Source organism: Siniperca chuatsi, linkage group LG9 (assembly GCF_020085105.1).
Source record: "Siniperca chuatsi isolate FFG_IHB_CAS linkage group LG9, ASM2008510v1, whole genome shotgun sequence".
NCBI classification, from domain to species: Eukaryota; Metazoa; Chordata; class Actinopteri; order Centrarchiformes; family Sinipercidae; genus Siniperca; species Siniperca chuatsi.
The window spans coordinates 16,120,875-16,132,516 of record NC_058050.1 but is presented as its reverse complement, the minus strand read 5'-3'; the positions used below and the strand labels follow the sequence as shown (position 1 = coordinate 16,132,516).

The window sequence follows — 11,642 nt, the reverse complement described above, 5'->3', positions numbered from 1 at the left end:
CTTGAAATTATCTAAAATGAAGTAAATGTAATGTACAAATGAGAAAATATTATCATTGTGTTGTTTACTTATGACATTGATCTTTCCTTTGTGCTTTACAGGAATTTACTATATCTAAATAACAGAGATGACACATATGTGACAGACAGTTCAAACCTTATTCATTACAGTCAAAACCAAATGTCATTTCACCTGTGACTAAGGGTCATTGCCATAGCAGTAAACTCCAGTGGAAACTGAGCTTGAAAAATAAATACTCCTTAAGTGTGACTGTTAAACAACTGCTGTATACACAGCTTTCTTGTGGGATGGTGTATTTTCCATCCTGCTAATTTCTGTAGCCAAATGTAAGTGGGACTGTTCAAGGGTGCCCTGAACATCAAAATAATTCAACGCGACTTTCAATGCAGTGTTATTGTTGTTTTATTCATGCCTCATGAGCAAAATGTACAGTTAGTCAGAAAATTTGTCACTGCACTTACTCATGCAATGTCTCTGTGATAAGAATATCATATTTGTCACAATCATATTCAAATACATAAGTTTTACACAGTAAAACTTCTTTTTCCACAACGAAAATAAATTGCACCTGATGTTCTACAAGTATGATGCATACAGAGAGAAAGTTCAATTATGTTATAGATTATTTTCATTTTGAACACACGCATTCATAACATAAGAACACATGCTGACTGAAATCAAAACCATCACTCAATGTCAATATGATAACTTATCACGATGGGGGTTTTGACAAGAGAGTCAGGCGGGTTTCAGGGACATTGTCCTGGAGATCATACAAACGATTTCATAGAAATCAACATTGAGCTGGGAGTGTGGCCTATAAGGAAAATTATTACTCCACCTTTCACAGCACCATCTATACCTTCTACTTTTTGAAGATCACTAATGCTGTTGATTTCTGTTCATTTAAAGGCTTTCATTTCAAAATGTTAAATATCCATTCCAAAAAAAAAAATAAATACATAAATTAATGTGTCTCTAATAGTCAGAATTGTAAACACATACCAATTTGTCAGCAACAGCAGGAGCATTTTGTGAAAAGGTGCGATGGAGGATATCACATTCCAAAAATGAAATGCTTCACCTAGACATGAATATTTCACCCTGTGCGTAGGAAAATAAATAAAGCACTTAAGCAGATAATTTAAAATTTATGCATTAAAGCATAATTTATCTAATCCAATGTGAATTATATCTAGAGATTAATATGCCAAACTAGTTTAACAATATATAGGCCAGAGACTCCCAAAACCACGTAATAATAAATCCCCTTCTCAACAGAGACTACATCATAAAAGACTCGTTCCCTCCAAATGGGGATTACAAGTGATTCAAATCATTCCTGGTCCTGCAAGGACACGATACGTCGACGAGAAGAAGTGCTTCGTTTCTTCAACATGAGTTTGAGCTAGAAATGACAAGATAAATTAAGTGAATAATGATAATGAATTACCCTTGATTTAAAAAAAAAAAAAAAAACTGAAACAGCAGGACTGAACAGTATGGATCTTGCTGGCTATTAAAATGATAGGCAGCTTACCTGCTCTCCCTGGAGGCCACTCTGCAGCAGGTGAGCTGGCTGGTCGTTCTCCAGGTTGCGGATGCTGGGATCAGCTCCTCTGCTCAGCAGCAGCCGCAGGATCTCCTCCTGGTAGGGGTTACCGTGGAGACCAGCTGCCATGTGTAAAGCTGTGTGACCATGAGCCTATGGCAAAAGGTAAAATGCTGCATGACTCAGGCTGTTTACAGTCAGGTATGTGTGAAGTATATATTTGTACATACACATAAAACCACAAACACATGCATATGTCATATGTCAGTGTGGGACTCACTTTTAAGTTGACAAAGTCTTTCATGTTTGACAGGGGAATCCTCAGCAGATAACGCACCAGATCGATGTTCCCCTCCTTTACAGCCAAGTGCAGCACAGTCTTGTTACTTTTGATTTCCTGGAATTGGAGAATTGGAAGTGATGTAAAAAAAAAAAAAAAAAAAAACACATAATGAAACAAGTCAGAGTCAAACAAGAAAGCGAGAACAAAAGAGAGAGTGGGGGGGGATTGGTTTGTACTATGACATCATAATGGTTAGATCAAATCTGGGCACTTCCCCTATGAACTGCACATTCTGACTGAAAGGTCAGGTTAGCATATTGGACTTTGATGTTTCTGTACCTGCTTGCTGACCTACTGGCTACTAATTTGTCCATTCACTCATCATTAGTTTTCTGTGATCATCTGTGGATCTAGGCCTATGTTTTAGCAAAGTAGCTCACGGGACATTCAGAAAAGGGAGAGAGCTGTGCTGTACCTGGCTGAGCAGGGATGCCCCTGCATTGAGAAGCATCTGCACACAGGAGAGCTTCTCCGCAGCCTTGGTCTGAAGACTAAGATCTGCCAGCCCACTGCTAGACAAAGCCTTCATGGTGACACTGTGAGAAATGGCTGCACAGTGCAGAGGAGTCATACCTGAGGCAAAGAGGAAGACACATGTAACATTAGAATTTAGGCTTTGGTGAAGTTAACATTTTGGTGCTGGTCCAATTATAATGTACGGCTATGTTAACACAACTTCCCTGTTGGTTAATTATTTGCATATTAATAACAACAGGTAAAACATTAAATTACCTTCAAAATTGCGGGCCTCCAGGTTGACAGCCGGCCTGCTACACAGAATTGCCTACAAAAACAAAGAATCACTTTTAAGGTCTGCTCTGCGTAGCTAACTTTTCTGCCCTGCTGTGTGATAGCCATGCCAAAGTAATTCAATATGGCTGCTGCTTTACCTGCAGAACCCCAGGTAAGCCATAGTGGGCAGCCAGATGAAGGGCAGTTTGTCCTTTGACATCACAGGCATTGATGTCCGTTCCTAATGACAGCAGATCTTGCACAATCTCTGGCTGGTTTGCCGTCACCGCCACCAGTAAAGCAGTCTGCACAAGCACATTTTTTATAAAAGTTTATTTTGAGACATTATAATCCCATGCTCATGTTTGTGATAAAAAAAATACTTAAGAAGAGCAATTTGTACTTTTTTTGTTCATACCTTTCCCTTGTGTTCTTTGGCATCAAGCCTGCCCACATCCCTCAGCCTCTCTGCAGCAGCAAAAGCACACTCCCTGAGCCCCTTGGCAGTGTAGATGTGCAGGATGCTGACAGAACAAGAGCACATGATAAATCTGTTTAAATGAGGCTCGAAAAGTGTGGTAATCCCCAAAACTAGTTTCACCCCATTCCCTTTCACAGTTGAATTTGTCTTTCCATTTTATCTGAATTTCTAATCACCGAGCATTAGGTGGCTGACTCATTGACATCTAGGATTACCAAACTGCACACTTGGCTCTCACTTTTAGCTTATGACTGAAAATGAAACTCCTCTGGAAGTAAATAAATTGTGCATTCACATATGCGCGTTCACACAACACAGTAATGTCAGCTGTCGGTTTAAGCAAGTCCAGAAAGAAAATGTGTCTTGTTTTGAATCTTCTTTCACAAAATATGCTGAATAACTAACAGTTCAGAGCAGTTTTTGGTGTGTGTGTGTGTGTGTGTGTGTAATTTTGCATTCTATTATCTCAAAGAAAAATGAGAGAGCCCATATTTGCCAGTTACAAGTTTACTCATATAACAACACACAACATACTCCTACACATGCATTCACTCATAAGCACTCACGTGTCTCCGTCTTCATCCTGCCTGGTGGCTCTGCTGTAGTCCATCCCACTGAGCAGCATCCTGGCCTCTTCCAGCTTGGTTGCATCCATCAATGAACCAAAACCCAGCGGTGCGGTCTGACTGGGACTAAGAAGTGACCAAGATGGAGCCATACTGGGATCTGCGACTGTCATCGGGCACTCCTGCTAAAAGGAATGCAGGATTTAATTGAAGCCAACAACATAAAGGCATGATTATGCACTTACAAACAAATACAGCATGTTAGGTGGAAGCCCACAACGAAGGAATTTCTCTTACATATGTCTGAGACATTGTCTCTCCAAATCCCGGGACCTGCTGCTGTGTGCCGTATTCAGATGTCATAGGGAGGTTGTAGGCTGCAGCATAGCTGGATCCTGGATTGCTGGGGTAGTAACTGAGTGTAGACTCTGATGCTGGAGTCCACTGCTCATAGCTCACTGCCATGTCTGAGTAGCTGCTTGATGCGCCTAAAATGGAGAGGGCAGATTATTATTATTCATCACTGATGACTCAGTAATATTTATACTATGTGTGACATTATGCTCAAGATAAAATCATTAAAAGGACAAGGCTGGTGATATTCCACATTTTTGTTATTGTCACAAACAAATCCCATGAAAAGACCAAAACCAACAATGTGTTAGTCTGTTTCTCAGTACTTTCTAACTTCCCTACCCTGTATGTGGCTCTCAGCTCCAAGCACATTTGTTCCAAGTGTTGACATAAATCTTAATAATAAACAAGCCACAAATACAGACTTTCATTTATTAAAAAGGCTAAATACTTTCCTAAATCAGTTGGGCACTGTAGCTTTTAGGAAATGTTACTCCAACAGGAAAAAATGTGTATTTGTTGGGGACCCAGTGCAACAGTGAGACTCTTGATGTGTTTTGTAATAGTTTTTGGACAACAATGGAGCTCTATGGCACAGAGGAATAAGCTATATCAGGCTTTAGCTACACACACAACATGTGTTAGGATCAATTTATTGTTAGTTTTGGTCTTTTCATGGGATTTGTGGCCAATGAGAAAAATATAGAATGTCACCAGACTGTCATCCTCTAAGTGTTGTGCAGAAGTTGTCCTACTCTTACCTGTACAGGTAAATGGTTCTGATGAAGACAACTGCTGGGAGAAAGAAAAAAAAAAAGAAATCATAAACAATCGCATCTTTCGATATAATATTTAGTGAGATACTGAATCCCTCTGTGTGCTGCCTTACTGTAGTTGGAGGAACAGGACTTGTGCTGGCCGTAGAGCAGGAGGGCACAGAGGATGTTTCACGTCTTCTCTTCTGCTCCAAGAGTTTCTTCACTGTGGGCAGAGTGCAACACGGCTTCTCTTTTGGCGCTAAAAAAGAAAAATTATTCCAAAAGGAATGATTATTTGGTCATATATTTTGTTGACATGTGATGGATATTGGAGATCAATAAAGTTTGGATATGAGACAGTTATGGTTGTTTTCATTAACCAACAGTCAAAAACCCAAACAAAACAGAGTAAAGCTGCAAATCCTCACATGGGAGAAGCTGGACCAAAAGAATGTTTGGTGTTTTTGATTGAAAAACTATAGTATTTGTTTCTAAATCCCTCATGCAAAACTACAAAACTTGTTTTGTCCTTTCAGAACATGAAATCTGTGGCTAAAAACAGATTTAATCAATAGACAAAAACTTTTACTTAAATGTAAACAGACTATGAGCTTTCACTATCAAGTGATCTCTCTCTTTTTGTACCTATTAATCACAAAATATGTCAAGTAGAAAATAAACAATAGAATAGATGATGTAGAGTATGGATAGCTTCTATGTGTCTGCAAATGTTAGTTTCTTGTTTACTCTTACTGGAGTATATCTACAGTGTTACTTTCCATCTCATCAAGAAGGGCTTGGCTTTATTAAAGCGGTAAATTGTCAATAAACTAAATAATACAAATGTAGGCTGACACATGTGAGACTGTAGAAGATCATAAAAATCATGTTGCAAGCTTAGATTATCAGGTGCATATTATTAGGTGTGGACAAATTCTTAGAGTGAGATAATAACATTAAAATGTTCTCACTTGGATGATACTGCCTGCTCAGTTTCTCCATGGTGCTTTCCGTTAGATGAAGTACATCAATATCAAATCCATTATACTATGAGTGTGTTTTCCCCCTTCTGATACAAAAGTATCATTTCCATTAAACAGGTAAAGGCTATGAGAAAAATAGGAAAAAATATTACAAAACAGAATTCTGATGTTTCCAGCTGACAAAAACTTCACCCCACACGTGAAAGATAAAGTGATATTTCCACCCTGTCTGTGGAACCGGAGTACAAAGCTAATGCTCTGAGAAACCTCCTCCATTAGGAACACAGATCGTGCGGCCATGCAAACCAGATTAATCAGAAAATCTTTAGCATGGGATTGCCACTGCTTATTTTCTATGACATCTTCCTGTCTCGCTCCATTACGCTAACAGAAAAGCAAACCACATCTTCCTGCCTTTGGTGTGTCACAGGCGCGTCACCTCAACACGTGTTGTTGCCTTGTGCTTTCTATTGCACCTACATGTCTGGGAGGCAGAGCTGAAGAAGAGTGATATATTCTTTTGTCAGTTGTCTTTCTCTTTAAAGACTGTGAACGTTGATTGCTGTGGTAAGCCACACAGGGACAAGACACCTCCATTAGGCAGAGCAAATACAAAGAGGGTGTACTTCGGGGAAAAAAATGCAAATCCGGCCTGTGAGAGAGAAAAGTGAGTTCACGGACCTGCCAGTTTAGACTTCTGTCTTCCAGCTGAAAACCTATCATAAACAATAAGCCCTTATGCTGCTGTGTGTGATGTGCCCCCACCACACCATAAAGGTCACTTTATCAGAATAAATGACATCAGTCAGTACATTTCAGTGACATCAAGTTTCATTTTCAAAAACAGAAGGTGTTACTATAGGTTACTCAGTCCTGACTCATTTGATCTTTATAACAAAATGCCACCTTTGGCCTTTTCACAGATGATGTAATGTTGTAATGTTAAGTGTATATATATATATATATATATATATATATATATATATATATATATATATATATATTAAACAGTAGCTGAGTGAATTACCAGATGATAGAAACTGCTCAACACTTAACAGTCTGCTCTGACACATCAGCTGAACAGAAACTAGAAGTGAGGAAATGGCTTTTAATGGCTTGTCCAAGAGTATGAAGACATCTTGGCCCACACACATATAAATTTGGGGTTTACACTAACTGCCCCCGCACTGCTTTGGGCTACTCTGTGCTATATTCAAATAGAGGTTGTGGAAACCCCTGGACATTGAGTCATGTGCGTGGGAGGTTGGGGATTCCGACAACCTTTCTCTTTAGGTTCGCTCCGTAGAGAAAGAAAGAAGCGGTGCAGAGCCAATTTCCTCATTTTGTGGTTTAACAGACCCAGCGCACACGACAAAATATGTAATCATTCAGGCCTGTGTCAAAGAAGGCATGAACAAAGAAAGTTAAGTTGTCATGTCACACAGTTTGCTTGTCTGGCATTAATCAAAAGGGGAAATGAAAACAAGTGAGCTGGGGTGGAGTTGCATCAGGGTTTCCCCAAATGTCCTGACTCTTGGATTCACCCGAATTATGCTTTAATTCAACGAAAACCGAGAGAAAGACTAGTATATGAAGGTATCAGTCAGCTATTTTAAGCTTTATTTAATCTAAAACACATGTTGCCCTATTGGCTAGAAAACACAGTCTAACTTTAAAACACACTGTGAGTTTACAGAAGCTCATTTCAGTCATATTTAGGATCCTAAATAAAGTCACAACGAAATCTATCAAATGTGTTTAAGATGGAGGGATAGGTATGTAATGTTGTAGCCTTATAAATATAATTATAATGCCGCCACTTACACAATAACCCATTAATGGATGTTGAAAACAACTACAGCACTTTATGTTGTCCAGCAGTAACTAAAATATAGTTTTACTAAAGTAAAAAGTCATTACTGTTAAACCATTCAACATTAGGCTACAAAGCTGCACTCAATACAAATATGAGACACAAGCAATAACACCTGTATTCTGCCATTCAAACAAATTAAAAGCACATATACTCACATTTATCAAAGTGCATGTCAGAAACGGTTTTGCTTTGAAATCTTCAACAGGTCGTCCTCTTGGTCACCAGTCTGTTCAAAGTGGGATAAACTGATTTACAGAGCCGGAGGGATCTGTGACGTTCTGGTTGCTTTTAAGTCTGACTGACTTGTTGACTTGTCGCTGCTGCTTGTACACACAGAGCACGTTGTTCCCCATCACCACCCCCAGCTGTGGTCCACGCCCTCTAGCAGAGGGGAAGCCACACTTCAAACCAAGTCGAAAGTAGAGATGTGATAAACATTTATTAGCTACGTGAACAACAGCTATTACAGTATACAAATAAACACCAAGGTACATCATGATTAGGGACAATGGTGGAAGAAGTATTTAGATCATTTAATTAAAAGTAGCAATACCATAATGTAAAAACACCTTTTTACTAGTAAAAGTCCTGCATTCAAAAAGTTACTTAAGTGAAAGCACACAAGTATTATCAACAAAATATATTTAAGTATAAAATGTAAAAGAACCTATTATGCAGTATGGCTCCTATCTGTACATTATTAATATAATATTGGATATTATACTAATACATTAACAAATAAGGAACATTTTAATATTGTGGTTGGTCCAGGTCGAAGTAATTTTAACACATTTGAACTAATTGTTTGGTAGTTTAATCTACAATAATGTATCATATTTCATAAGGTGATCTCATGTTTATGTGTGATTAATGTAACTAGTAACCTTAGCTGTCAAGTATATCAGAATCAGAAATATAAATGTAGTGGAGTAAAAGGTTCACTATTTGCCTCTGAAATCTAATGATGTACAGTATTGTTCAAAATAATAGCAGTACAATGTGACTAACCAGAATAATCAAGGTTTTTAGTATATTTTTTATTGCTACGTGGCAAACAAGTTACCAGTAGGTTCAGTAGATTCTCAGAAAACAAACAAGACCCAGCATTCATGATATGCACGCTCTTAAGGCTGTGCAATTGGGGTATTAGTTGAAAGGGGTGTGTTCAAAAAAATAGCAGTGTGGCATTCAATCACTGAGGTCATCAATTTTGTGAAGAAACAGGTGTGAATCAGGTGGCCCCTATTTAAGGATGAAGCCAACACTTGTTGAACATGCATTTGAAAGCTGAGGAAAATGGGTCGTTCAAGACATTGTTCAGAAGAACAGCGTACTTTGATTAAAAAGTTGATTGGAGAGGGAAAACCTATAAAGAGGTGCAAAAATGATAGGCTGTTCAGCTAAAATGATCTCCAATGCCTTAAAATGGAGAGCAAAACCAGAGAGACGTGGAAGAAAACGGAAGACAACCATCAAAATGGATAGAAGAATAACCAGAATGGCAAAGGCTCAGCCAATGATCACCTCCAGGATGATCAAAGACAGTCTGGAGTTACCTGTAAGTACTGTGACAGTTAGAAGACGTCTGTGTGAAGCTAATCTATTTTCAAGAATCCCCATAAAGTCCCTCTGTTAAAAAAAAAGGCATGTGCAGAAGAGGTTACAATTTGCCAAAGAACACATCAACTGGCCTAAAGAGAAATGGAGGAACATTTTGTGGACTGATGAGAGCAAAATAGTTCTTTTTGGGTCCAAGGGCCACAGGCAGTTTGTGAGACGACCCCAAACTCTGAATTCAAGCCACAGTACACAGTGAAGACAGTGAAGCATGGAGGTGCAAGCATCATGATATGGGCATGTTTCTCCTACTATGGTGTTGGGCCTATTTATCGCATACCAGGGATCATGGATCAGTTTGCATATGTTAAAATACTTGAAGAGGTCATGTTGCCCTATGCTGAAGAGGACATGCCCTTGAAATGGTTGTTTCAACAAGACAATGACCCAAAACACACTAGTAAACGGGCAAAGTCTTGGTTCCAAACCAACAAAATTAATGTTATGGAGTGGCCAGCCCAATCTCCAGACCTTAATCCAATTGAGAACTTGTGGGGTGATATCAAAATGCTGTTTCTGAAGCAAAACCAAGAAATGTGAATGAATTGTGGAATGTTGTTAAAGAATCATGGAGTGGAATAACAGCTGAGAGGTGCCACAAGTTGGTTGACTCCATGCCACACAGATGTCAAGCAGTTTTAAAAACTGTGGTCATACAACTAAATATTAGTTTAGTGATTCACAGGATTGCTAAATCCCAGAAAAAATTTTTTTGTACAAAATAGTTTTGAGTTTGTACAGTCAAAGGTAGACACTGCTATTTTTTTGAACACACCCCTTTCAACTAATACCCCAATTGCACAGCCTTAAGAGCGTGCATATCATGAATGCTGGGTCTTGTTTGTTTTCTGAGAATCTACTGAACCTACTGGTAACTTGTTTGCCACGTAGCAATAAAAAATATACTAAAAACCTTGATTATTCTGGTTAGTCACATTGTACTGCTATTATTTTGAACAATACTGTAAGTAGTATAATAGAAATGATCAAGCAGAGTACCTCAACATTGTACTGTACTTGAATAAATCTCCTTCAATGTTGAGCAATTAATCAACTAATCAATAAAACATGTATTACCTTAAGTGCAAGGTTGCAATACTTCAGTAAATGACAAAAAGTAAATAAATCTCTATCTTCAATATTGTTCTGTATCTCAATAAAAGAGGCAAAACTAACACACCATTATAAATCAACGTATTACTAAACACAACCCTAAAATAGTAAAATAGACAAATAAATAAAAAAATAAATAAGTAAAGGAATATTTACTTACATATTGTCAGTGAAAACTTAATCAGTGTAAAGTCTGCATTTTATACTTATTAACTAATCATAAGTAAAAAATAGTTTACTCCAATCTCAACACAAATGTTACATAATTACAAACATAATTAAACGAAGTATTTTCAGCTTTAGAAAACATACATACCTTTTTACGCAATATATTATTGTACCTGTCAATTGATATGAGATCGAGAGCAGGCTCCACTGCTGTGTTTTGAATTCTGATGGGCTACTGTTTTGTTTTTTTGGCTCCTAGATTGTTTGTTTAATACAATTTATTTTCTTGTTGTTACAACCTGTCTTTGTCTCACCAGCCACTATACTCATCACAGTCACTCTGCACTCCCTCACCTGATTGTTAATTCCCAGCACCTGTCACCCTTCACACACCTGCACTTCATCAGCCACTATACTTCCTATAAAACCCAGCTCCTCACTTCAGTCAGTGTCCGGTCTCGTTAGTATTAAGGACAGATTAGTGCTATCTTCCCGTATACACTTCACGGACTCACCACCACTTGTATTCGACCATTCTCCCTATTGGACTTGGTATCCCAGCGCCTGTCTTCTCCAGTGTGTGTTTCAGCCGGCCAGAGTCAGCTCCGGATTCCAGCCCGGAGGTCTGCAGCCGGCCAGAGTCCGCTCCGATTCCTGCCCGAGGACTCCTCTCCAGTCTCGGATTCGGTTTCCTGCCCGGAGGTCAGCATCCGGCCAGAGTCCGCTCCGGATTCCTGCCCGGAGGACTCCTCTCCAGTCTCGGATTCGGTTTCCTGCCCGGAGGTCAGCATCCGGCCAGAGTCCGCTCCGGTTTCCTGCCCGGAGGACTCCTCTCAAGTCCCAGCTCCGGCCTCTCGCCGTCTCCAAGCTCCTGGTCGACCGCCAGAGGTCGCGACGGCCTCTCGCCGTCTCCAGGCTCCTGGTCGCGTCCGCCCGAGGTCGCGTCTATCTCCAGCCCGGCCCAAGTCCCTGGTCGACCGTCCGTGGTCGCCTCTCCAGTCTCCGCTCCGGCCTCTCGCTGTCTCCAAGCCCCTGGTCCACCGCCAGAAGCCGCGCCTGCCTCCAACTCGGCCCAAGC

The 11,642-nt window shown here is 39.6% G+C and overlaps 1 protein-coding gene across 9 annotated transcripts; it reads right to left on the bottom strand.

Moving 5' to 3' along the window:
* Positions 1–407: 407 nt before the first annotated feature.
* Positions 408–11,140, bottom strand: LOC122881417 (NF-kappa-B inhibitor delta). Of its 9 annotated transcripts, none has more exons than XM_044207614.1 (14): positions 10,713–11,140; positions 7,822–8,067; positions 5,779–5,914; positions 4,939–5,066; positions 4,811–4,844; positions 3,993–4,183; positions 3,696–3,880; positions 3,067–3,172; positions 2,807–2,953; positions 2,649–2,700; positions 2,332–2,489; positions 1,854–1,970; positions 1,562–1,726; positions 408–1,429 (listed from the first exon to the last, which is right to left on the bottom strand). In XM_044207614.1, exons 3-14 carry the CDS (start codon positions 5,807–5,809, stop codon positions 1,358–1,360), a joined length of 1,386 nt encoding a protein of 461 aa, XP_044063549.1. In that variant the 5' UTR covers positions 5,810–5,914; positions 7,822–8,067; positions 10,713–11,140; the 3' UTR covers positions 408–1,357. The 9 variants fall into 9 exon arrangements, with proteins under 9 accessions (XP_044063549.1, XP_044063552.1, XP_044063551.1 ...); XM_044207617.1 differs by having other exon boundaries at positions 3,696–3,877; XM_044207616.1 differs by having other exon boundaries at positions 4,811–4,841.
* Positions 11,141–11,642: the final 502 nt, after the last annotated feature.

Coding starts and splice junctions, on each gene's coding strand:
- LOC122881417 (XM_044207614.1), bottom strand. CDS start 5,809: ATGGAGAAACTGAGCAGGCAGTATCATCCAA. Junction 3,881..3,992: donor AGACAATGTCTCAGACATAT/GTAAGAGAAATT, acceptor CATTCCTTTTAG/CAGGAGTGCCCGATGACAGT. Junction 2,701..2,806: donor GCTTACCTGGGGTTCTGCAG/GTAAAGCAGCAG, acceptor TTGTTTTTGTAG/GCAATTCTGTGTAGCAGGCC.